The sequence below is a fragment of the Miniopterus natalensis genome, chromosome 17, assembly GCF_054644295.1.
Source record: "Miniopterus natalensis isolate mMinNat1 chromosome 17, mMinNat1.hap1, whole genome shotgun sequence".
In the NCBI taxonomy this organism is placed as follows: Eukaryota; Metazoa; Chordata; class Mammalia; order Chiroptera; family Miniopteridae; genus Miniopterus; species Miniopterus natalensis.
The window spans coordinates 43,319,283-43,342,665 of NC_142097.1; the positions used below are offsets into that span (position 1 = coordinate 43,319,283).

General features: G+C 61.3%; 1 protein-coding gene across 1 annotated transcript in view; it reads left to right on the forward strand.

Moving 5' to 3' along the window:
- Positions 1-7,106: 7,106 nt before the first annotated feature.
- MGAT5B (alpha-1,6-mannosylglycoprotein 6-beta-N-acetylglucosaminyltransferase B) overlaps positions 7,107-23,383 on the forward strand; it is a 36,955-nt gene continuing 20,678 nt past the window's right edge. The window contains exons 1-7 of the mRNA XM_087826373.1: positions 7,107-7,325; positions 10,716-10,828; positions 14,205-14,352; positions 20,519-20,634; positions 21,171-21,244; positions 22,135-22,305; positions 23,017-23,181. Of these exons, the coding sequence (XP_087682499.1) occupies positions 7,258-7,325; positions 10,716-10,828; positions 14,205-14,352; positions 20,519-20,634; positions 21,171-21,244; positions 22,135-22,305; positions 23,017-23,181 (855 nt within the window). The 5' untranslated portion in view covers positions 7,107-7,257. The remainder of the gene's footprint in view (positions 7,326-10,715; positions 10,829-14,204; positions 14,353-20,518; positions 20,635-21,170; positions 21,245-22,134; positions 22,306-23,016; positions 23,182-23,383) is intronic.

The window sequence follows — 23,383 nt, forward strand, 5'->3', positions numbered from 1 at the left end:
TACCCCTTCAGAGTGTACAATTCAGTGGGTTTTAGTATATTCCTAAGGTCGGGCAAACACCCCCGTTATCCAGCCCCAGGCGTTTTCACCCTCCGGAGGGCAGCGCGCTCATCCCGCTCGGCCCGCGGCTGCGAGTCCGCTTCCCGCCCGTGCGGGCCGCCTGTTCTGGGCATTTCTCAGCAAGGGGATCGGACCGCGTGTGGCCTTCGGGGACCGGCTCCTTTTACCGAGCATAATATTTTCATCTATGTTTATGGCAGATAGCAATATCCCTTTCTTTTTAAAAAATTTTAATTGTGGAAAAATACTCATCATAATATAACCGTTGCGGCCGTAACCGTTTTCAGACGGGCAGCTCAGCGGCGGGCAGCACATTCGGATTCCTGTGCAGCCGTCACCGCCCCCACCTTCAGGACCCTCCTCGTCTTGCAGAATGGAAACTCTACGCGGTAAACGGCTCCCCTCCGCCCCAGCCCGACAGCCTCCCTCCTACTTTCTGTCTCTATGGATTTGACTCCTCTGGGGACCTCGTGTGAGTGGAATCGCACAGTATTTGTCCTTTTGTGTCTAGTTTATGTCACTGAGCATAGTGTCCGTGTCGAGGTTCATTCATGTTGTAACACGTGTCAGGCTCTCTTTCCTTCCCTTTTTTTTTTTTTAATATGTTTTTATGGATTTGGGAGAGGGAGAGGGAGAAGGAGAGAGAGAAACATCAATGATGAGAGTCATTGATCGACTGCCCCTGCTGGGGACCGAGCCGCCCCCCGGGGAACGTGCCCTGACTGGGAATGGAACGGGTGGGGGACCCCTTGGTGCCTGGGACGACGCCCAGCCCGTGAGCCACGCCGGCCGGGCTTTTCTTCCTTCGGAATATTATTGGCTGGATATTATTCCATTGCATGGATGGGCCACATTTTGCTCACCCATCACCTGCGTGGCTACTGTGAGCAACGCTGTAGGAACGTGGCCGTGCAGGGGCCTCCTGAGACTGTGCTTTCCATTCTTAGGGACACCTACCCAGCGGTGGAACTGCTGGATCGTAGGGCCATTCTGTTTTTAATTTTTTGAGGACCATTCCTTTTTTGTAAGGCTGACTAGCACTCCATCCTACGACAAACCGCATTTTGTTTCTCTGTTCATCCACCATGAACGGCCGGTTGCTTTCCCCTCCTGGCCCCTCTGAATCACGCTTCTGTGAGCCCCGCATACGGGCTTCGTGTGGCCGAGCCTCCGGCACAGGCCTAAGAGCGAAATTGCTTGTCCTTTGGGTCTCGGCGTTTGTTTGTGAAACAGGAGTCGTGATCTCACAGGTTTAGGACAAATGGATGAGATTGGTGCCTGGTGCGAGTGGGTTCTGTCTTTCTCTCTGCCTGAAGCTAGTCCTCCAGGACCTTATAATTTAGCAGACAAAATAAGACAGACAAAAAAAAAAAAATCAGCACTCATTGCATCTCAGGCCCTGCAAGAAGCCCTCAGGTGCCATCACCACTTTAGAGATAAGTAAACTGAGGCTACAGGAGTAATTGGGCGCAAGCCACAGGCAGGAGGGGGAGGCAGGGTTGGCCACAGGCCCCTCGGACTCCAGGCTCCAGCAGCGGACAAGGCCCCTCCCCGGCCGCGGCCGGTCCGGTGCACGGGTGGGCACCCTGCTGCCTCTGAGCTGCCCATCCCCTCACAGGCCGGCGGCGCCCACAGTGCGTGGGGACTTGCAGAAAGGAACCAGGTTTGGGGACCCAGACTCCCCAGGGGATGCCTGCTGGTGTCTGCCCCTCTGACCCCGGGACCAGGGTTTCGAAGCTAATGAGTGACAGCAGGTAAGAGCGCGGCCCTGAGGCCTGCGGGGCCTGAGTCCGGAGCCTGGATCTGGGTGAGCCCTTGCGTGAGACACTCACCGGTGCACCTCAGTGTCCTCATCTGGGGAGGGGAGGTACGGGCCCATTCATGGGGGGCAGCGAGCGGCACAGTGTCTGACAGCAGCTTCCCGACAGAGCAGGGCAAGTGCCTTGGCTGTGCTCCCGGCACCCACAAGCTGTGCAGCAGAATGGCCTTCTGGCATAAATAGAAATAAACCCCAGCCGCTGCCTTCCAGTCGGAGGATTAGCCTCAATGTTGTGAAACAGAAGCATGAAATATGCACGGGAGAAGCCGCCCTGCCCGCCCCGGCCTCCCCGCGGCTGGAGGCGGCGGCTCCTGCTGGGGCTGCTGGTTCCCACCCCGCAAGGCTGTTGATGATTTGTGCGTGGTGTCAGTAAACGCTGTTGTGACATTATTAATGCTCCGCACTCCAGCAAAGGACGATGGCCTATTGCCTCTTAATGTGCTGTCTGCTGCCGGAGTCGAGCACATTAAATGAGGATTTCAAACACCGTCAAACTGCTTGTTTCTTTCCTGCCTCTGCGCCCCCCCAGGCTCCATCTGTGAGCTCCAGGAGCCACCTTGCAGCCTTGGGAAGGCAGGGGTGGCAGCCAAGGCTCCGGTGCCCAGGGAGGCCGGGGGAGGGGGACAGCGAGGGACCAGGAGGCCCCAGGGAGCCCCCAGAGCGCACCCGGGAGTGTTGACCTCCCCGCTGTGGGAGGTGTCTGTGCAGTGGAAGGGGAAGGGGGTGTGCGTCAGGAAAGCTGGACTTGCTGGGTGGGCAGGGCTGGTGGGCTCCCTGCTGTGCCCTCTGGTGACACCCACAGGGGACCCGGATGCCTGACTTGCCCATGGATGTTATTATCTTGCACAATAGCTTAAAAAATTGAGCCTCCGTTTAAAAATTAGGTGACTGCACATGAGAGGCCTAGATTTCCGACTCCCTGGAAATACCTGGGCTCACATTCACTCAAAGCGTGTCCTGGCCCGGCCCGCGTGGCTCAGTGGTTGAGCATCGACCTAGGATCCAGGAGATTGCGGTTCCATTCCCGGTCAGGGCACATGCCCGGGTTGTGGGCTCGATCCCCAGTCGGGGGCGTGCAGGAGGCAGCCGAGCAATGACTCTCATTATTGATGTTTCTATCTCTCCCTTTCCCTTCTTCTCTCTGAAATCAATAAAAAATAAAATAAAAAGTGTGTCCTGTCCTCACATGTTGCTAACTACTCTGATCCCTTTCCAGCAGGTCCCTAGGGGGAACCACCCCCAAATTTGTGTCTATCTGGAAATAGGGTCTTTGCAGATGTAATTAGTTAAGAGGAAATCATTCTAGATTAGGGTGGGCCTGATCCAATGACTGGTGTCCTTATAAGAAGAGGAGAGGGCACAGAGAGAGATGCACACAGGGAGAAGGCCACGGGTCACGAGCCAAGGGACACCAAGGACCGCCGGCCCCCACGGGAAGCCGGGAGAGGAGGTGGGATGGATTCTCTCTCAGAGCCTCTAGGCGGAACCAGCTCTGCTTACACCTTGATTTCGGACTTCTGGCCTCCAGACTGGGGGGAGGATCCATTTCTGTTGTCTGGAGTCTCTCAGTCTGTTGCAGTTTCTCAGGGCAGCCCCAAGACACTGCCATAGCCCCCTTCCTTGGCCTGCCCTCTGGGCGTTTTGAGTGCGACACCCCTGGATAGCTGTGTATTTCCCACTTCCTCCAAAACCTTTCCCTGGGGATCCTCTCCCTCGTTTTGGACAGAGGCCTGCACTGCTCAGCCAGGGCTCCTGCTGGCTCTGGGCTTCTCCTGACCCCTCGGCCAGGCCAGCAGGTCCATTGTGGGCAGCAGAGAGAGCCAGGCTGTGCCACGTTCAGAGCGCCTGGCCTGTTGCTCTGTTTATAGCCTCAAAAGAGAAAAACCACGAAAGGGGAGGTTTTGGAACCTGGTGTGACCTGATGCCACCGGCCCTTGGACGCACCCCGGGGCAGGAGTGCCCCCGGCCCCTGCTCCCTGCTCTCCTCTACCTTCCCCTGGCTGACTCCGCTTCCATGTCAGACGGCAACGGGGTTCACCTAGAACAGTGGGTCTCCGCTCTGGCCAGTCAAAAGCAAACGTGCCCAGGCCTCCCCTTAGGTACCGAATCAAGGTAGAGACTGTTTTGTTACGCTCTGCGGGCGATTGTGCTGTGAGCCTGGGCTGAGACCACTAGCCTGTGGCGTAGGGTGTTGGTTTGAGTTCCCCAGGAGTGGATTCTGAGACAAGGACTGAAGTGCCGGGAGCTTATGTGGAAGGTGAGCCCAGGCACATGGGCAGAGGAGGGGGAATGAGGCAGGGAAGGGAAGGAAGCCAACATGCGGCGGATTCCAGAGCCGGTCACACGCAGGCAGCTGGGCTGTCGCAGGGCAGCTCTGGGAGCCGGCGTGGAACATGCCAGAGTCTCCACCAAAGGGAGGGAGGTGGGTATTTATTCATTCCTCGAGGCCTGCTTCCAGGCCATTAATTCCTTGGCACTTCTGTCTTGCCCCCGCGTGTTCGAGCACATTCCCGCAGCCAGAAACATAAGCCTCAGGCGTGTCCCATGTGTTCTCAGTCATCTGCCTTTGGCACGCGGAGGAGATGCCCTGGGAGCCAGGCGGGCACCCACGGCATCTGCCGCAGGTAGACAAAAACAAGCCAAGCCAGCCCCGCCGTGCTGCGAGGGCCCACAGGTGCAGGCAGGAGACGGTTTACATGCATTTCCAGGCTCCATTCTCATAACCCCCGTGTGAGGGGGGCTATAACCAGCCCGATTTACAGCCAAGGAAACTGAGGCACGGGGAGGTGGTACCCAAGGCCGCATGACACAGGATTCTCAATTTTCCTCCTAATATCTACGCACAGTGGAGAGCGAGCAGGTGTGAACTCTGCAACAGGCCAGAGGATGCTAAAGGAAATGGACTCGGAGAGGGGACGGCGGGGCGGGGTGGGGGGCAGGGAGGAGGCTGGTTCAGAAGGTGGCTTTCACCGTCCCTGCCTGGCCCGAGCTTGTGGTCAGATGGCAGCCTGCGGTCTCCCCTGTCCACCTCAAAGCCCACATCCCAGACGGCAAGGCCCAGAGGGGGTGGGGAGAACCCCCTCCCACCTTCTGAATTCTGGCCTCCAGGGGAGGGAAGGCCACCTCCCCAGATGAGCCGCACTGCAGGTGGCCATGACTTTGGGGGAGACCCATCTTCTCCCCTCCCCTTTGGTCTAAAACGCCAACCAACCAGGTGTAAATGCGACCCCCTGCTCCGCCAGTGTGGCTCAGGGGTCGACCCATGAACCAGGAGGCCACAGTTTAATTCCCAGTCAGGGCACATGCCCGGGTTGCGGGCTCCATTCCCAGTAAGGGGCGTGCAGGAGGCAGCCGATCAATGACTCATCACTGATGTTTCTAATCTCTCTCTCCCTCTCCCTTTCTCTCTCTGAAATCAATAAAAACATATCCTAAATGTGACCCCCTGAGCTTTCATGAGCGACACACACAACTGGAGGGGCCATTTCGCCCCTCGGTGTAGACGTGGCTTTTGCCCTGCCATCCGCGGGTGGAATGCTTGCCGCAGCCGTGTGGCAGATGCAGGCGCCCAGGCACATAGTATGACTGAGAGCCCGGCGGGTCCCCTGCCCTCGGAGAGCTCCTTGGCCAGCCTGCCACGAGGCTCCCCTTTCCCGCCACCGCCCGTCACTCTTCCGCACAGAGGCCTGGTCAGCCTGTCCTTGTGCAGAGAGAATTTGTTACCTGCTGGAGGAGGACATTAGTCCGCCAGCACCAATTCATCATCGGCTTTCGCATCCACAGGGCGCGGTGACCAGCGCCTGGAGCGCGGGACGTGGATTTTGATGAAGCAGGAATGCGGGAGCGGGAGTCCCCGCGGTGGGACAGGGCTCCGGGCAGGGCTGGGCGGTGGGCTCGGGGCGGCACAGGGGCTGCGGCCGGGCCTGGTTGGCCGGGCCAGGGCTGGGAGGGCGATAATAAAGGCTTCCCCCTCTCCTAAGCCAGGCTGGAGAGTCACTGCCTGGGATGCAAGGCCCTTAGGGTCGTCCCTGTCATTTGACACACGGCCAGAGGCCCTGGGCTCTTCCCAGCGTGGGGCTTCCCAGTCCCCCAAAAGGAAGAGGTGGAGGGGTGGGTGGGAGGAGGGCACATAAGCGCTTTATAGAGTTGGAACGGGCCTTGGCGAATGCTGGTCACTCACTTCTTAGTGGAGAAACCGCGGCCCATGACCTGCACCCGTCACCCACTGGCTTTCGGAGGAGCTGAGACTGGAGCTCGGGCCCACGCTGCGCGGTCCCCTCCCGGGCTCCGTGGGAGAACCTGCGCGTCACAGACCGAGCTTGAACTCAGAGCAGTAAGCGCGCGGGAGCCGCTGGCAGCCTCTGAGCAGAGAGAGCGGGGGATGGTGAGGGGTGCGGGGCAGAATCAGGGGGTGCGCGGGGCGTGCAGAAGCCCACGGGCGGCGGAGGCGGAGGGGGGTCCCGGCACCCGCAGGAGGGGTGTCCCTTCCCAGCGCTGACCTCCTCTGTGCTCCGCAGGAGGCCGAGGGACGCTCGCAAAGGCCGGCCAGGTGAAGTTGGAGGGAGGCGCGGGGACCCCCACCCGCGGGTCCCCGCGCCCCGCCCTGGCCGGGAGGGTGCGCGGCCGGGCCTCCGCCGCGAGGTGGCGCCGACGCGCCGAGGAAGCCGGGCAGCGGCCCCGGAGCCGCGCGACTCGGGCTCCGCCGCCGCCTCGGAGGAAACAATGCGGCGCCTCCCCGCGTAGCGCGGCGCGGCCGGACCCGGGCACCCGAGCGAGCGGGCGGCAGCGGGGCGCAGGGCGCCCCAGCGAGAGCCATGGGCGCCGCGCGGCGCCGGGGCGGGGAGCGGCGCGGGCGGGCGGCGCGGGGGGCCGGGGCGCGGGCCCGGGGCCGCCTCTAGCTGGACCGAGGGCGCGGGCCCGGCGATGAGGGCGCCCGCGGCGGGGAGCCCGTCTGCGCCCCGCGGCGCCGTCCCGCCCAGCGAGCGAGCCGGAGCAGCGAGCCGCGCAGCCGGCGGTCTGGGGGCGCGCCGCCGCCCGGCCCCCAAGATGTGAAGCGGGGAGGCGGAGACGCAGAGCCGGCCGGCCGGGCGCCCTCGCCGCCCTCGCCGCCCTCGCCGCCCTCCGGCAGCCGCGCGCCCCACTTCCCCGCGCCCGAGGCCGCGCCGACCCCGCGGGCCGCGGCCGGAGCAGGAAGCCGCCGCGCCCCGCGCCCCCCGCCGCGCTCGGACTCGGACTCGGACTCGGACCCGGACCCGGACCCGGACTCGGACTCGGTCTCGGACTCGGCCCCTGGAGGGTCCTCGGCCCGCCCGCGGGCGCCAGGCCCCGGGAGGTGCGCCCGGCCTCGCCCGCGGTCGGCGCCCCGACAAGTTTGAACAATGATCGCCGTCAACCCCGATGGGAAGATCATGGTCAGGAGATGCCTGGTCACCCTGAGACCGTTTCGGTAAAGTTCTCTCGGGTTGGCGGGGGCGCGGGGCAGGGGGCGCGCCGGAGGCCGAGGGGGCGGGTCGTGCGCCCCCCCCCAGGGCCCGCGGGGCTGGAGGAGCCGATGGAAGCTGGGGGTTCGGTTCCCGTGGAGAGGGGTGTGCAATTCTGAGACCTGTCCCAAGTTGGCGTAGTTTGGAGAGGACCCCGGGTGCGGAGGGGGCGATGGGGGGCAGGAAGCACCCGGGCTGGAGTCCTGGGCTCCGGAAGTCGCCCGACAGGGGGCCCCTTCCCTGCCCCTCTGGGTCCCTCCCGTCCTCGGGGACGGACCCACCCCGGCGTCAAACTCAGTGGGACCCCGCCTCACCCCGGCCGCCCGTGGGGCCCCGGGTCAGCCCGCGCACCCCCTCCTGTGCCACCCCTCCCCGCCCCCTTGTCAGCACTGCCCCTCTCGCGTCGGGGTGCGGGCTGTCTCCACCTGGGGGTGGTGTCCGAGATCGGGGCCAGGACCCCCTCTGCTGGGGATTCAACTGGACGGAGAGGCGGGGGGGGGGGGGGGGGGGGGGGGAGGCGCGAGCCGGGAACGCGGCGGGAGCCTGGAGGCAGGACGGAGGCGAAGACTCATCCCCCTGCCCCAACTTCCGACGGCCAAGGCCAGGCGGTGCTGGGGCCGCGTGGGGCCGGTCGGGCTCTGCTGGAGCCACCCCGAGGCCCCCAGAGCCTGGGGTGCGGCGCAGCTCCCTCCTCTCCCAAGAGCCCCCCCAGCGCCGGGGCCTGCAGGTGGGGTCGCGGAACAGGTGCTGCGCGAAGGGTGCCCAGCGGGTCCGAGGGCCCCTCTCCCGAGGAGCGCGGGCGGGGGCGCAGGCGGAGCAGCGGCGGGGCGCAAGGCGGGGGGCGGGGGCCACTCCAGACTCGGCCCGAAGGGGCAGGAACTGGGCAGGGGGACGTTCCCGAGGCTCGGGCTGTGGGCGGGGCCGAGTTTGAGCCCCTCCCCTCGAGGCCTCCGTCGGGGGCGCCCCCCCCGTCTCCCCCTTCTCCCGGCAAGGAGACCTTGGCTCAGGCGGCTCCCGCCTCGCAGCACGTCCAGCCCCTCCAGCCGCCTGGATGCGGGAGGAGCCTCGCGCTGGGGACCCCGGGCCTGACCCCGAGCTGGTGCCTGGGAGGGAGGCGCTGGGGGGGGGCCCGACATAAGCTTCCCGAAGGAAGCGGGTCTTGCCCCTGCAGGGAACCCTCTAGTCTCCAGACGGCCCCCCGTTGAGAGGGTCCTCACCCTGTGTCACCCACGCCGTGGGGACCTGCGGGGACCTGCCGTCCAGGCCGCAGGGGCCCCGCCGCCGACCGGAGCGTAGCCCGACGGTTCCGAGCGCAGCCGGCGCCCGGCGGGGCTCCAGCACCACGGACAGCGCCCGGCCCCGCGCTCTGGGGTCCCGCCCCGGGTCTTTCAGGCTCCGGGGTTGCGTAGGTTTCCCTCCCCCCAAGTTGTAGAACTTCCCCTCAGGCTCTCCCTCGGCCGGAGGCCAACAGGCTTCGGTGGAGGCTTTGCGTCCCCTTCAGATGGGGTTGGGGACAGGCCTCCACCCAGGTCACTCTTCCTCCAAGTCCTCAAGGGCAGGGGGAATGGCCCCAGGACCGGGAGTCATGCAGGCCAGGTGTGCTGGGGACTTCAGGTTCTGGGCTAAAGGCTTAGATACCTCCAAGTGGCAGGTCTTTGGACCCTGGCAGCTGCCCCTGGTTCCCCGCTCTGTGTGTAACCCCACAGCTGGGGAAGGGAGGGGGGAAGTGACGGGCGGGAACTGGAGGGGTCCACCCTTGTCCCCAGGGCCCTCCCGGGTGTGTGGCCACCTCCTCTCACACTGTCCCTCTGGCTGCTGTCCTGACTGAGACCAGCCTGACTTCACCTCGGGGGTCCCAGGGCCTGAGCCCCACCCTGGGCTTGGTGGAATTCAGAGAGGGGCCCCGGGAAGGCGAGGGAGCTGTGTCCCTGTGCCATCTCACCCATCTTCCCTGCCACCTCCTGGAGGAAGCTCTGCTTCTGGGTTCTGCCCCCTCCCTGATCTAATCTCTAACAGCCTTGGTTAAATATGGGCTGGGAATTTTGTTGTGCTTTTATTTTCTTCTGCAATTATGTGTTTTCTTTAATGGACCAGATTTTAATTAAATACTGCTCTGGCAGTTTCAAATAGTGAAGATTAAAATGCATAAAGCAAGTCTTGCATGGAGAGACAAACAAATGGGGGCTTTGAGAAGGGGGTGGCGGGGAGAGGGCTGGAGGTCTCTGGCATGACTTGTGGGGCCTGGTGAGCCTGGCTCCTTGTCAGATGGGGTTCCTCACCCTGACCTGGAAGGGATCCCCTTTCAGCTCTGCTGGCTCATTAAGTTCTCTGATCACTTAATAGTCCCAGGACAGCTGCCACCTCTGGCCGCCTCAAGACCATGCTGGGGAGCCCAGTTCCCCCGTTTGGGGCCCAGGATCTAGTACAGAAGCAGCAGGCGTTTGAGGCTGGGGACTTGAGGGTGGTTCCCTACTGTCCCCCTGGGGCTACTTTAGTGCCTGGCACCTGGTAAATAATCAGTAACTGTATCGAAATAAAGAACAACAGTCATTTTTTTGGCCAGCTCTCCTGACCACTGTGACGGCACACACCTGTATGACACCCCACGAACAGGTGTTGACTCACAGTGACCAGTCCATGGCACAGGCCGACAGCCCACCGTGTGCCCACCTGGTGAAGATGTGGGTTAGGGAGAGTCTGGGCACAGAGGGCCGCCACACGACCCTGCCCTTGTAGATCTTACCATCTGGTAGCGACAGATACACCCCCCCTCCACCCGAACATGGTAGGGAGGCGGCCGAGCACACCCATGGCTGTTGCCGAGGCGAGGCCTGTGCCCACAGCGCAGAGCAGGCTGGGGATGGGCGGGAGCCAGGTGGGTTTCGTCTCGCCCTCCAGCTGGCATCGGGTCCCGCTGACTCCATCCACACGAACGGTCCTCAAACTTTAGTGTGTCCCAGCACTGCTGGAGGCCGCGTGAAAACAGTGCTTGCCCCACCCCCCGAGTGTCTGATCCGGTAGCCCCAGGGCAGGGCTCGGGGGTTTACACCCCAGCGTTTCCACAGGGATGCCCACGCTGCTGGTCCGGGACCACACTTGGGGGACCTCGGCTGACGGGGCCAGCAGCTCACACTTAGGTGTGCGTCCTTGCGCCCCGCGGTCCTGTCGCGGCCGGTTCCTCGCAGTGCATCTGTCTTTCTCCTGCGCCCATGGCAGCCCTGCCGCGCTCAGCCCCCCGACTCTCCCTCTCCCTCTCCCTCTCCCGTCCACCCACCCCTTTTCCACCCAGTCCTCCGCGAGACTCACTGGACGGTGTGTGCCGCTGACGGCCCTGACCCGCCCTGTTGTCTCCGCAGGCTTTTCATCTTGGGCATCGGCTTCTTCTCACTCTGCTTCCTGATGACGTCTCTGGGAGGCCAGTTCTCCGCCCGGCGCCCCGGGGACTCCCCCTTCACCATCCGGACGGAAGGTATCTCGCTGGGGGAAGGGGAGTCGGAAGCAGCGCAGGAGTTTGTGGGTGAGGGTAGGGAGGCCCTGTTGCGGGCATCCCGGCCCCTCGCCAGTGGACATGTGTGTGGAGAGGGGCCTGGGCGTGGGCTGCTTTGGCTTCAGTCCTGGCCGTGGTCTCCAGGGCTCCTCTCGCCTGGGCTCTCAGGCCAGGGGAGGGTCTCCCTGTGTTGCTTCTTTAGTGGAAGTCGGGGTGTGTGTGTGTGTGTGTGTGTCTGAATATGACACCGATCTCTTTGAGACCCATGTATTCTGTGCCTTTGGTCCAGGCTGTGGCCACAGCAGGGCGCAGAGTTCAGGCCTGTCTGTGAGCTCACCGGCCTCATCTTGGAGCTCCTGGGACAGTCTGGTCTTCACGGCTCTTTGCCCACATGATGCTTTCCAGGCAGTGGAGCGGAGGTTCAGAGCATGGGCATGGGGACAAGATGGACCCTGGCTCCTTGTCTCCCAGCTGTGTGCCATTGGCCGGGCCACTGAACCCACATACAGGGAAGGAGAGTAGTGACCACATCCAGGGTGGGGTTGGATGAGCTCACACGGCATGTGGGTGTGATGGGTGGTGACCCGGGCAACCTCCTTCTGAAGGCGGGTCCTGCTCCCCCCCTGCTCCAGGGGGGCTGGGGAATAGTACTGCATCCGGCCCAGTGTGTCACAGAGGCGCTTCTGGTCAACACGGGAAGGGGAACACAGGGTAGTGGGGAAACTGGGGCAAATGGGGTTTCTGGAACTGTCCAGGGGCTGGCTCCGTGGGCTTTCCCTGCCCCTCTGGGAAGTCTCTCTTGGAAGCCCACCCTGTTGAGCCCCCTGGACTCAGCTGACTGGCTCCCCTGTCCATGGTTGTCATCTAGCGGGGTGCTCCGGGGGGGCACTTACTGTGCCACCTGTGTCCCACCGTTAGATTCATGCCTTTGGTTTCACACTTCTTTAAACTTGCAAAGGCTCCCAGCAGGATCTCACATGTATTAGCCATTGACGCCTGGATGTAAGTTAATTTACCCCATGTCTGGCTCGCGGGGACTGCGCAGTCTCCGAGCCGGCGCCTTCTCCTCTGATAGGCGGGTCAGTAGCGGCTGCTTCCCAGCGTGGTCATGGGGAGGGATTCAGGACGTACACGAAGGGCCTCGGCAGCACCTGGCAACTAGGACAAGCCCCATCGGTATTTGCTGGGGGTGTCGAGTGAGATGGGGACGTTGCAGAGAAGGGAAAAGAGCCCAGGAGGTTCTGGGATTTCTACGTAGGAGATGCCCGAGGCTTGGGGACTGAGGTTGGACGGGCGGCTGGGCCAGGTGTGAAGGTGCCCTGGAGGGGAAGCTGGGTGGCATACTGGGGGTCATGGGGAGATGGGGTGTAGGGAGTGATGCTCTAGCTACCTGGTGCCATCCCTGGGGAGGGAGGCATGTTGTAAAGGGCTTGAGGAAGCTGGACCTCCAGAAAGGTCAGGGGCCCAAGAGCTGGCAGTCAGGGGCCGGGGGAGGAGGGGTGCGTGACTGGGTGTTTGGGCTCCTCTGCTCGTCTCCCTGAGGGGTTGGGGCCCCATCTTGGCAGGGGTGGGCCCAGCGGCCCAGAGTACAAGAGGCGTGTGGGAGCCCTGCCCAGCACTGCACTCTGCGGTTTTGCCTGGTAGCAGGGGCAGGAGCCCACCTCTAACCTCGATCTTAGGTCTTATGGGGCGGACAGAGTGAGAGAGGGGAGAGGACTTGCCAAGGTCATGCAGTTAGACTGGAGGGGGGGGTGTGTGCGTGTGCGTGTGTGTGTGCACGGGTGTGCCCGAACTGTCCATCGGAGTATAATATGCACAACCTGAACATGCCCAGGCACCCAGGGACCCAGATCAGGAAATATTGAACGTGACCCGCCCCAGAAGTGCCCTCCCACCCCCACCCACTCACTGCCTCCCCGAGACCGTCAGGACCGCGCCTGTAATAGCGCAGAGGGCTGTGCCCCTTTTCAGACTGTATGAGAATGGGGTCATGTGGCGGGTGACCTTTGTTCGTGCCCTTCCTTCTCGGTGTCACATCCGTGAGATGCGTCGTCCCGCGGTGTGGCTGACACTGTTTTCACTGCTGTGCTCGTTCCCTGGTGAGCCGTCCGGTGGGCGCCTGCTGGGTGTCTGCTGGGCATCCCTAGGAGCGGAGTTGCGGGGGGAGGGGGAGCAGGGGAGGGTTCCAGGGGCTCCTTTAGCTTCCAGGGTGGAGGTGGGGACAGGAAAGGAAGGGGAGGGAGGAACAGAGCTCCTGTCTGCAGAGGGGATGGGGCCTCGGTGGGCAGTAAAACACCCTGTCAGTAAACATGAGGAGCCATTTGTCCCTCGGGTCCCAGCTGCTGTATTTATATGGAAATGTGGAGGGAGCATGTGTGAGCTCTGAGATGTGTCACCGGGGCCTCACATTAAGTACAATTTCAATTTAGCTGCCGCCAAGCGCGGCGAGGTGACTCTGGGCAGGCACGTCAGGAGCTTGCTCTGCTGACAGTTCCGCTAGCCGTGCGCCCAGGGAGCACGTCACGCGGGAAGGGTGGCCAGGCTGGCTGTGGAAGGCCGGCTTCCCTCCCAGGGACCCACCCCGCATATAACGAGAGTGGCCCCTGGGTCTCCGCAGCTGGGGAGGTGTCCTGGGGTCTTGGTCCAGTCTGATGGAGGTGGCCGTGTGGACCCATCTGCGGGAGAGGGGGATCTGTCTCCTTAGCTCATCCGTAAGCCCCTAGTCTTCGGGAGCCACTCGCTCTGTTGACATTTTTAAGACCTGGCTTAATCCTGCCTCTGAAGGGCAATCCAGAGCCCAAAGTCTCCCCAGACTCTCAGGCTTATGTTTCCTTGGGCACCTCTTTTTTTTTTTTAACTTTTCATTTTATTATTATTGTTATTCATAGTCGTTGGTAATCCTCACCTGAGGATATTTTTCCATTGATTTTTTTTTTTAGAGAGAATGGCTCCGTGGTTGAGGTTCGACCTATAAACCAAGAGGTCACGGTTTGATTCCCGGTCAGGGCCCAGGCCCAGGTTGCTGGCTCGGTTCCTAGTAGGGGGTGTCCCACTGCTGGGCCTTCTCTGTCATCTCACAGACCAGAGATTACATCTAAAGCTCGATTTGGCAGGCGACCAAACTGAGGCCCAGAGAGGTTGAAAGATTTTCCCGGTGCCACACAGCTGGTAGGGAGCAGGGTTGGCTCGCTCCCTGGATCCCTGTCTTGCGGTGGTGGGTGGGACAGGCTCCCTTTCCTGACCCCTCCTCTTCCTTGGAAGATAGGAGCGGGGCTGGGGTCGGAGCCACCTGGCCTGGAGACCAGGTGGCCTCCAGCTGCTGGGGCCTTGCCTGACTGTGGCCACGCTCTGCCCGCAGTGACGGGTGGGCTGGAGTCCCGAGGCGTCCTCCGCAAGATGAGTGACCTGTTGGAGCTGATGGTGAAACGCATGGACGCGCTGGCCAGACTGGAGAACAGCAGCGAGCTGCACCGGGCTGCCGGGCACGGGCACTTGGCCCTGGACAGGTGAGGGGTACGGGGTGGCGGGGGCGGTGCCCCAGGTATGCAGCCTCAAAATGCACTCCTAGGGCTCGGCGAGGTGGTGCGTCCGTCACCCCCTTTTTTGTTATTCTGGAGAAAACTTGAAGAATACAGAGAGCCAGCCCGGCCGGCGTGGCTCCGTGGTTGAGGGTCGACCTAAAACCAAGAGGTCACGGTTCGATTCCCAGTCAGGGCCCCGCCCAGGCTGCTGGCTCGGTTCCCAGCAGGGGGCCTGCAGGAGGCAGCCCGTTGATGTCTCCTCAGTGTTTCTCCCTTTCTCCCCCCTCCCTTCCTCTCTCTGAAATCAATAAGAACATATTAAAAACAAAAGAAGACTACACAGAGCCACAGGGTAATACAGCCCAGGGCTCCTTTCTACCCTCAGGTTCAACAGCCGTTAACGTTGGTGGCCTGTCTTTCTTTTCTCCTTTGCAATGAAACATCACAGATGAAAGCCGAGGGGTCCTCTAACTGCTTCTCCTGGCGGCAGGTGCTTTCCTGAGCTTGGAGTACGTTCTCTCGGTCCCCTCTGAGTACTTCCCGCCCGCGTCCTGTGCACGCACGAGTCCTACGTGCATAGCGTGCGGTGTGTGCGGTGTCCCGTAGGGGGCCTCCCAGCCGCTCTTTTCGCTCAGCGTGGCGGTTGGGAGCTCTGTCCGTTTTGAGGGGCCTGTGTGGGCGCCCACATGGACTGCGATGGCCACCTGTCCTCCACCAGTGGACCTGCACCGCCTTTGCCAAAAATAATTTTTGGGTTTCTTCATTCTAAGTATTTCTCCTGCTGAGGTCAGAGTGCAAAGATTCCTGAGAGTTTGCGCCCCGTCCCACGGACCGCAGCGGAGTCCCCAGGAACCCAGGTGGTGAACAGCCAAATCGTCCATGGTCTCCGGGTCCCAGAGAATGAAATCGGGGTGTCCGGATTGGGAGTCCCCCCCGATGACGACATGGCTATGGCGGAGGGGCTTGGGCCCGCCACCCCTGGGAGACGAGCGGCCCCTGACCTTTGCGGCGCTGGGGTCCGTTACGAGGTGCATTTGCTCAGTGTGTTGTCACTGCTGAAGAATTTGTTGGAAACCCACACTTTGACACAGTCTGGGGAAAGCTAACCTCAGCCAGTGTGATTTGCTAAAAGTGTTCTCTTGCTACAAAATATGTTTGAAATCCGCACTTTGAGACAATTTGCAGAAAAGCTGTATCTCGGCCAGTGTATGTGATGCAAAAGCCAAAGCTCCGGGTGTTTCCGAAGAAAGAAGCAGCCACTCAGCCTGCAAGGCGGCAGGTTGAAGGAGCCGGGGAGCCTAGGAGGCTTGTCTTGGGCGGTGCGACAAGCAGGTCCCCCCACCCCCCGCCGCCCACCAGGATCTTGGAGGTTTATGTAGAGGCCGTCCAGATGGTCTCAGCAACACGTGGCTCTCTCAAGGCTCCGTGTCCTTGAAACAGCTCCCACCGTGGGAACGGGCAAAGTGTACATGCCGAGGGCAGGGGAGCAGCGGGGAGCCCGAATCCAGCTCTCAGGTCAGCCGTGGTCATGTCCTCTTGATGACCTCCAGCAAGGAGCTGAGGCACAGAGCCGTGCAGGAGCTTGCTCAGAATTGCACAGCTCTGAAGGGCCTGGGCCTGGCTCCAGAGTCCACCTGCACCCTTGGTGGCCGTTCATTGGTTAGTTTTTTATTTCTTAGCAAGACTTTTCATATCAATTAATGCACAACTCAGGAAGAAAACCCTTTGTTAGACCTATGCTCTGATTTTCTGGTTTGGAAAATGTAGACACTAAAAGTGCAGCCTTAGAGCCTGGGAATGGAGAGCCCAGCTGCGTGGCCACCTCTCTGGGCTACTGCCCCAGCCGCTGTCCACAGGTCTGGTCACTGGGGAGAGGGCAGAGGACCCAGCTGGCTGTCGCTGAGCACCCTGCCGTGGGCAGCAGGGCGGAGGGTCAGGCGTACCTGGGCTCCGGGTGCTATCGCCAGCACATGCAGTGCGCGTCTGGATGGCTTCCGGCTCCGGCCTGTCCCCCCCGCCCCTGCCCTGCCCTCCGTCTCCTCCTGGGGGAGCACACGCCGCCTCCCAGCTCCATCCCGGGAAGCAGCAACCATCCATCATGACCAACGGAGCCCATCAAGCCCCGCAGGCAGAGCCATAAATTTCAGAACCAGTGATGCTTCTGTCCCAGAGAGAGGCGTGGTGGGCATGGCCACGGTGCGCCCCACCGCCCCCCGCTGGTGCTGGGCCGCCCCTGGGACCCCGCGCGCCTCAGCCCCCGGGCCCTGGCTACCGTGGGTTTGCCATGGCGGTCACTGTGGCCTTTTTAATAGTGTTAGGAAGTTGGAGCGACGATGTCAGTGCCCGCTGGTGAGGAAGCGGCGAGGCTCAGGGCGGCACCTCCACTCAGCGGCTCAGGGAGCCATTGACAAGTGTGTTGTCACTGCGGGGAAATGCGGGATTTTTTTTTTTTAATTGATTTTAGAGAGAGAGGAAGGGAGAGAGAGAGAAACATCGCTGTGAGAGAGAAACATCTATCGGTTGCCTCCTATATGCACCTTGACCAGGGATCAAGCCCCCAACCTGGCCTGTGCCCGGACTGGCAATCGAACCCATGACCTTTCGGTGCACAGGACGACGCTCCAACCTACTGAGCCGTCTGGCCAGGGCAGAAACGCAGGGATTTTAATGGCGAGGAGAAATGTGAAAAAAGCAATTTTGTAATTACAGAGCTGGGTTACATAGCGTGTAAAACTTAATCGAAATAAACTGCTGCAGAAAAGGTGGCAGAAAGGAGACACATCACAGTTCTTGTCTGTGGGCAAGGAGATAAGGGTCCCCCCCCCAAAATGTTTGTTTTCAAAAGAAGCTTTATTTAAAAACTCAAAAATGCTTCTAGCCGTCTTCAGCCCAGCTCCAGCTCTGTTCCTGTCAGTAGTGGAAAGATATCTATCATCTGTCTACCTATCAGTCGTCTCTCTGTCGTAAATAGACAGGTATGGCTGTGCATATGGATATTGTTTGCTGGGGAGGGATGGGCAGGTCATGGTCACCTCTTCAGAGATGGGGGTGAAAAGGCCTGAGAAGGGAGCAGTGAAAGTGCAGGGTGGGGGTTCCCTGTGTCCTGTGTAGTGTGTGTGAGAGACAGACAGACGGACACCCAGAGAGAGCACGTGTCCCGTCTGCGCCGCCCCGTCTCTGGCTGTAGGTGCTCTTGTCTCTCGGTAAGCGGGTCTGCGGGCACCTGCGTGCGGGAGTCTCCGTGTTTTTAAAGGAAAGCATCCGGTTTCCTAATAAAATAACAACTCCCGGTAAGCACGCTGGCCAGCTGTGTGGAAATCGATACCCCCGTTAATTGAATGTAACCCTCATAAATCATGGGAGGAGCTTGGAATTAAACTCCCCCCCTCCCCCCAGGTGTCCTGGAGAGCTCCTCAAGGGGTTCGGGGAGTGAGGGCTGGAATTGGCGATTGCCTCGAGGGGCTGGGGGGACAGGGCCTCAGCCTGTAGCCCGGTGTTGGGAGAGGAAGTGGCCACTGGCCACTGACAGGAGCTAGAATTCCCTGCTCGGCCCTGGCCCATGGCCTCTGGGTCATAGCCCCTGGTCCTGGGTTGGGACCAGAGTGTCCTGTGGCCGGAGGGGGGCCTGTGGCATTGGCTGCCTCTTTGGGGGGTGCTGGGGCAGTGCCCAGATGCTGGCCACACCAGGTCAGCCTTGGGGGCCAGCCGGCTCCAGGAGGCCACTGTGGTCTGTGGGCGTGAGGTGAGGGATGTTCCGGCAGGAGAACTGGGAAAACCATGGATACTTAGGATACCCCAGGGTGGTCCCCGGTGGGGAGTGGGCTGACCAGAGCCTGGCTTGGCCTTCGTTTACTTTCCAAATAAGACGTAATCACTGTGGTGGAATTTCTGGTGCTTAGTAGGTGTGCAGAAAACATCCAGGCCCAGGCCTCGTGCCCGGAGAACATGGAACTGCTTTGCAGATGCAGCGGGCTGGGCGAGGGCTGGCGCCGTGGGCCTTGGCTTACCCGCTGGCCAGCTTCCCCTCCTTAATGTAGGGGCGGGCCCTGGGGTTTGGGAGCGCTCCCTCCTGGGCCCGGGGGCTCTCCGGCTGCAGCGCCCCCTCGCTGGCAGCATTCACCGGTCCCCCCACTTATCTTTCCCGCGAGGCTCTTCCCAGTCATGGATGCGCTAAGGCTTGAGGTCTCACGGCATCGACTTCTATTCTCATTCTGTAAAAAAAGCTTCTCAGAGAGAGAGAAGCAAGGTCATATTTTATTTGAAAATAGAAAATGTGCCCGAATGCTAAGTCCAGTATAATAATAGTGACGCCGGGAGCTGTTTCGAACAAGATGAACTTGTGAAATCAGACAGATGCCACCTGCACTATTTAAAGCCCGAGCCAGCGATATGTTTCATGCAGAAATGCTTGAAAAATGCTGAATCCCCCGAAAAGCAAAGTGCTTGGCTCTGCGGTTAGACTCCTGACCCTTCCTCTCGGGGACCGGGGGACGCCTGCAGGTGGGGAGTGACGGCATCTCAGGCACTTATCGAGGGCCTACTGTGTGCGGAGCATCTTACACTCAGCCCGACGTCTGATCCGACAGCCGCTCCGCGGGGCCGTTGGGGTTGTTGGGATTCACCGGAGCCGGCCCCGTGTGTTCCTGTGAGTCGAAGGCAGGCGGCGCTTCTCCTGATGCAGCTGCAGACCCAGGGGAAAGACTCTTCCTTCCTCCTGCCTGGGGACCTTTTGAGCGAAAGGAGCGTTTGTCTTTTAACTCCAGTCTCGTTCCTATTTGCAGTCTCGTAGGAGACTATCGTGGATTGAATTGTGTCTTCCAGAAAGACCCGTTGAAGTCCTAACGCCTGACACCTAGGAGCGTGACCTTACTCGGAAATAGGGTCCTCGCAGGTGTCACTCAGTTAAGATGAGGCTGTACTGGCTCGGGTGGGCCTGACCCGGGTGACTGGTGTCCTTAGAAGAGGAGGCACTTTGGACAGACAGAGGCGGCCAAGTGAAGACAGAGGCAGAGAGATTGGATTGATGCAGCCACAGCCAAGGGTCTCCAAGCACTGCAGGCGCCCCCACCAGGAGCCTGGAGGGAGGCCTGGAGCTGATCCTCTCCGGCAGCCTCCAGAAGGAACCAGTCCTGCCCACACCTTGACCTCAGGCTCCTGGCCTCCCCTGGTGGGCAGGTCTCCAGCCCAGAGGAGGAGGGGAAGGGGGTGTCCAGAGCCGAGAGGAGCCCAGGCTGGACGAGTCCTTTGTATACGTATGTAATTCCCATTATGTGTGGCAATAAAGACCTGGTTCTTGTAAAGGGATAAGTGGAGCTTAAACGGGGCCTCCAAAGCCAGAGGACAGGGTGAGAATAAAGGGAAGGAATTAACGTGCTCAGAACAGCAGCCAGCTTCCCGGAGGAGGGCCTCAGGGTCTTCCCGGCACCTCGACCCGGGTGCCCGCAGAGTGAGGACTGTCTCAGCAGGAGCGTTTGCAATGAGATAAACGCTGCGTGGTGTCTGTCTGGTACACTTCCCACAGTTCATAGTCATCTACGCGAGGAAATAAATTCTCCCAAAATAAAGGCCGGGCAAGTATTGATGGCAGGGTGGAGGGCTGTGATGCTGGTGGCAGTAAATACATTTAGGATCCTGGGAAGAATTCATTCCCGGAACACAACCATAATTTACTAGAGGTTTAATAGTTGGCAAGTCCCCAGGCTGCTTTGCGGGGAATTTATTTTGCCATGATGTAGTCCTTCTGGAAGGAAATAGAGAAACAGACTCGGGGCAGCCTGGGAAGAGGGCCTCTGCCACCTGGAGGTCCTGGGACTGACCCTGTCCTGCTTCCTGAAGGAATTTCTCAGGCTGCTCTGGCCTCGGGCACTGCCCTCTGACACACGTGCACACACTGGCGCCTGCCGATGGGGCTCAGCGTGTGGTGTAACGTCTGTGTTGGTGGTTAGAGAGCCCCTCCAGCCCAGGCCAGGGTGGGCGGATGCCTCCACCCCCTGGCCCGGCCGTGTCCATTATTGCGTTTCCCTTCATTGCAGGGTGGCAGCCTGTGGGTACTGGGAGCCCCGAAGTCTTGCTGCTTTGCTCGTGGGTGGAGGCCCTCCTGGGAAGGTCACCCCGGCAGGCTCCGCTGCTCAGCCCTGGTTTCTCCCAGCAGGTTGCCCCCTGGGGCGAACCTCATGGAGCGGATCCAGGCCATCGCCCAGAACGTCTCGGACATTGCTGTGAAGGTGGACCAGATCCTGCACCACAGCCTGCTCCTGCACAGCAAGGGTGGGCCGGGGGCACCCTCCAACCCCAGGGCCAGTGTACGGACTGGACACCCGGGGTGGGGCCCTGACTTCTCCCACAGCAGGGTGGCTCAAGGTTCAGCCATCCCGACCTGGTGTGAGGGTGTGCTAAGGACAGCAGCTGAGGTTTCTAGAGACTCAGGTGGCCCCTTCCATTCCCCTTGATGTGGGAGCAGCAGTCTGGGGCTACAGACCCAACCACTGCCCCCTGAAAGACGTGAAGGTACATTTGAGTGGGTGCATGAGGTCTGCCTGTCCAGGCAGCTGGTCCACAGCCATTTAAGCTACCTCCTCACTGGGCCTGAACCCCCTAAGGAGGGTGGGATGGTGGCAGAGGAGGGCAGCCCAGGCCTGGGCACCTCCTAGCAGGTGGCCCTTCAGGTGAGAAAACAGGCTAAAGGCCTTTGAGCTCCAGCTCCAGCCCGACCCTTCCTCCCCAGGCCCTCCACTCCTCACGCCTCTCTCTACCGGGCTCTGCCCCGGACCCAGGCCCTAAGCAATGTGACCTTCTGTCCCCAGTGTCTGAAGGCCGGCGGGACCAGTGTGAGGCGCCCAGTGACCCCAAGTTCCCTGACTGCTCAGGGAAGGTGGAGGTGAGGCCTGGGGCTGAGGCTGGGGGTGCGGGTGACCAGGAGAGGGGGCTCCTCCACGGGGGCTGTGCCCCAGGCTAACTCTGGGATTCCGCTGCTGGCAGGGCTGGCAGCTAGCTAGGGCCTCTGTGCCCAGGCCCCTGACCCTGGCACTGGCTGGCAGAGGCCAACCTCAGGGAAACTGCTCCTCTGCGTGGCCATCTGCCTGGCCCTCCAGCCCACATTCCCAGGCAGATGCTCATTTCAGTGCTTTTTATAACACACGAGCTGTTAAGTATTCGTGTGCCAGCGCCTGATTCCCAACAAATTCAGACGAGGAGTCTCCTTCCTCACCCCTGGTGGTTTAACCGGCTGGACCGAGAGCCCCTCAGGCCCCACCTCCCAGGACCTGTGGCTGCAGGAAGCCTGTCCATCGGGGCCAGTGTGTGGCCATAAAAGGCAGCTCCTCGCTGGTCCTGGACTCCCCAAGGGGGTCGGGCGGCGGCCCTGCGGACCCTTCCCTTCCTCGGCAGCCACGCGGGATCTCTGTGGGTGGTCCTGCCCTAGCCCCAGCCCTTGCCTCCTCTGAGGCTGCACCTGACCTTGGCCGCAGGCGACTCCAGCCAGGCCCTGAGCTGTCACCTCCCTCTGTGACCTGACCTGGCTTTATGTTCCCTGCCCTCCTCTCTCTGAGCCTGGAGGACAGTGGTCCAGTCTGGCCTTCCCTGAGGCTCTCAGTGGCCAGGACAGGGTCTCTTCTTCCCTGTTTCTATCCCTTGCTGCGTCTCTAGAGTGAGCCCCAGAAGCCCCGTCCTAGGGGACCTTGGGCTCCCCAGGGTCATGCAAGCAGGGGAACCTTGGAGGGTGAGGGCTGGCTGGCACCGGCCCCCTGGCCCAGGCCTCCCTCTTTGCAGTGGATGCGTGCCCGCTGGACCTCTGACCCCTGCTACGCCTTCTTCGGGGTGGACGGCACAGAGTGCTCCTTCCTCATCTACCTCAGCGAGGTCGAGTGGTTCTGTCCCCCGCTGCCCTGGAGGAACCAGACGGCCACCCAGATGGCCCCCAAACCCCTCCCCAAAGTCCAGGTAGGCCGGAGAGGCGGGTGGGTCCGTGGGGGGGGATCACCTGGCCTCCCCAGGCTGGACACCCCTCTGCCCCCGGGACAGTGAGGCCAGCCGGCCCTGCCTGGGGGGTGGGCAGGCCCCAGCTTGCCTGCTGGACGGGAAGCCGTCCTGACAGTGCCCGTTCCGCCTTCTGGGGATGCTGCAGATCTGGGCCTACCTGAGGGGCGGCTGGGGCCCTGGAGGCGCTCCCTTAATGGACGAGAGTAACAGTAACAATAGCTGTTACATCTTGCGGGCTTCCTGTGTGCCAGATACTTTGTTTGTACTTGAACTTCCCAGCAGTCCTTATGTAATCATGTTTAGCAGATGATGGATGGGAGGTCTGTTGAGCTGAGCTAGTTCAAGGTGCAGTTACTCTGGCTCCACTGGAAGGCAGCCCAGCCCCCCTGGCATGTGAGCCCCTGCCCTGAGCACTACCTTCCCTGCCCTCTGGCAGCACTTGGGATCCCTCGGGACTGTCACAGCTGAGCACCTCCTGGAGGGCTCGGGACAGGCCAACTTGGCTGGGGAGGGAGAGCAGGGATCCCCACTGTGGGGGCCGGTGGGCCTCTTAGAAAGGGCAAGGGGAGCTAGAGCGGGCCCCAGCCTCACAGGGAGGGTGCCAGCCCCTGTCCTCAGGGCAGCAGCTGCAGGTCTGAGGGTTAGAGAGCCGAGGACTGGACTCTCCTCCAGGCAGTTTTCCGGAGCAACCTGTCCCACCTCCTGGAGCTGATGGGCAGCGGGAAGGAGTCTCTAATCTTCATGAAGAAACGGACCCGGCGGCTCATGGCCCAGTGGGCACTGGCTGCCCAGCGCCTGGAGCGGAAGCTGGGGGACATCCAGAGGGACCAGAAACAGGTACATCACCCTCTCTGTGCGTTCAGGGAGCTGAGCTCAGAGAGTTTAGGAAGTGAGCACAGGGCCGCAGGCTTCCAAGTGGACACTGGGTCTGCCCTCAAAAGAGTTTTATAGAATTTATTTGAATTTGAGCCAGAAGGGGGAGGGGAGGCAAAGTCAGGTTGGAGGTATGTAGTGGCCCTGGGCTCTCACCCTCACCCCT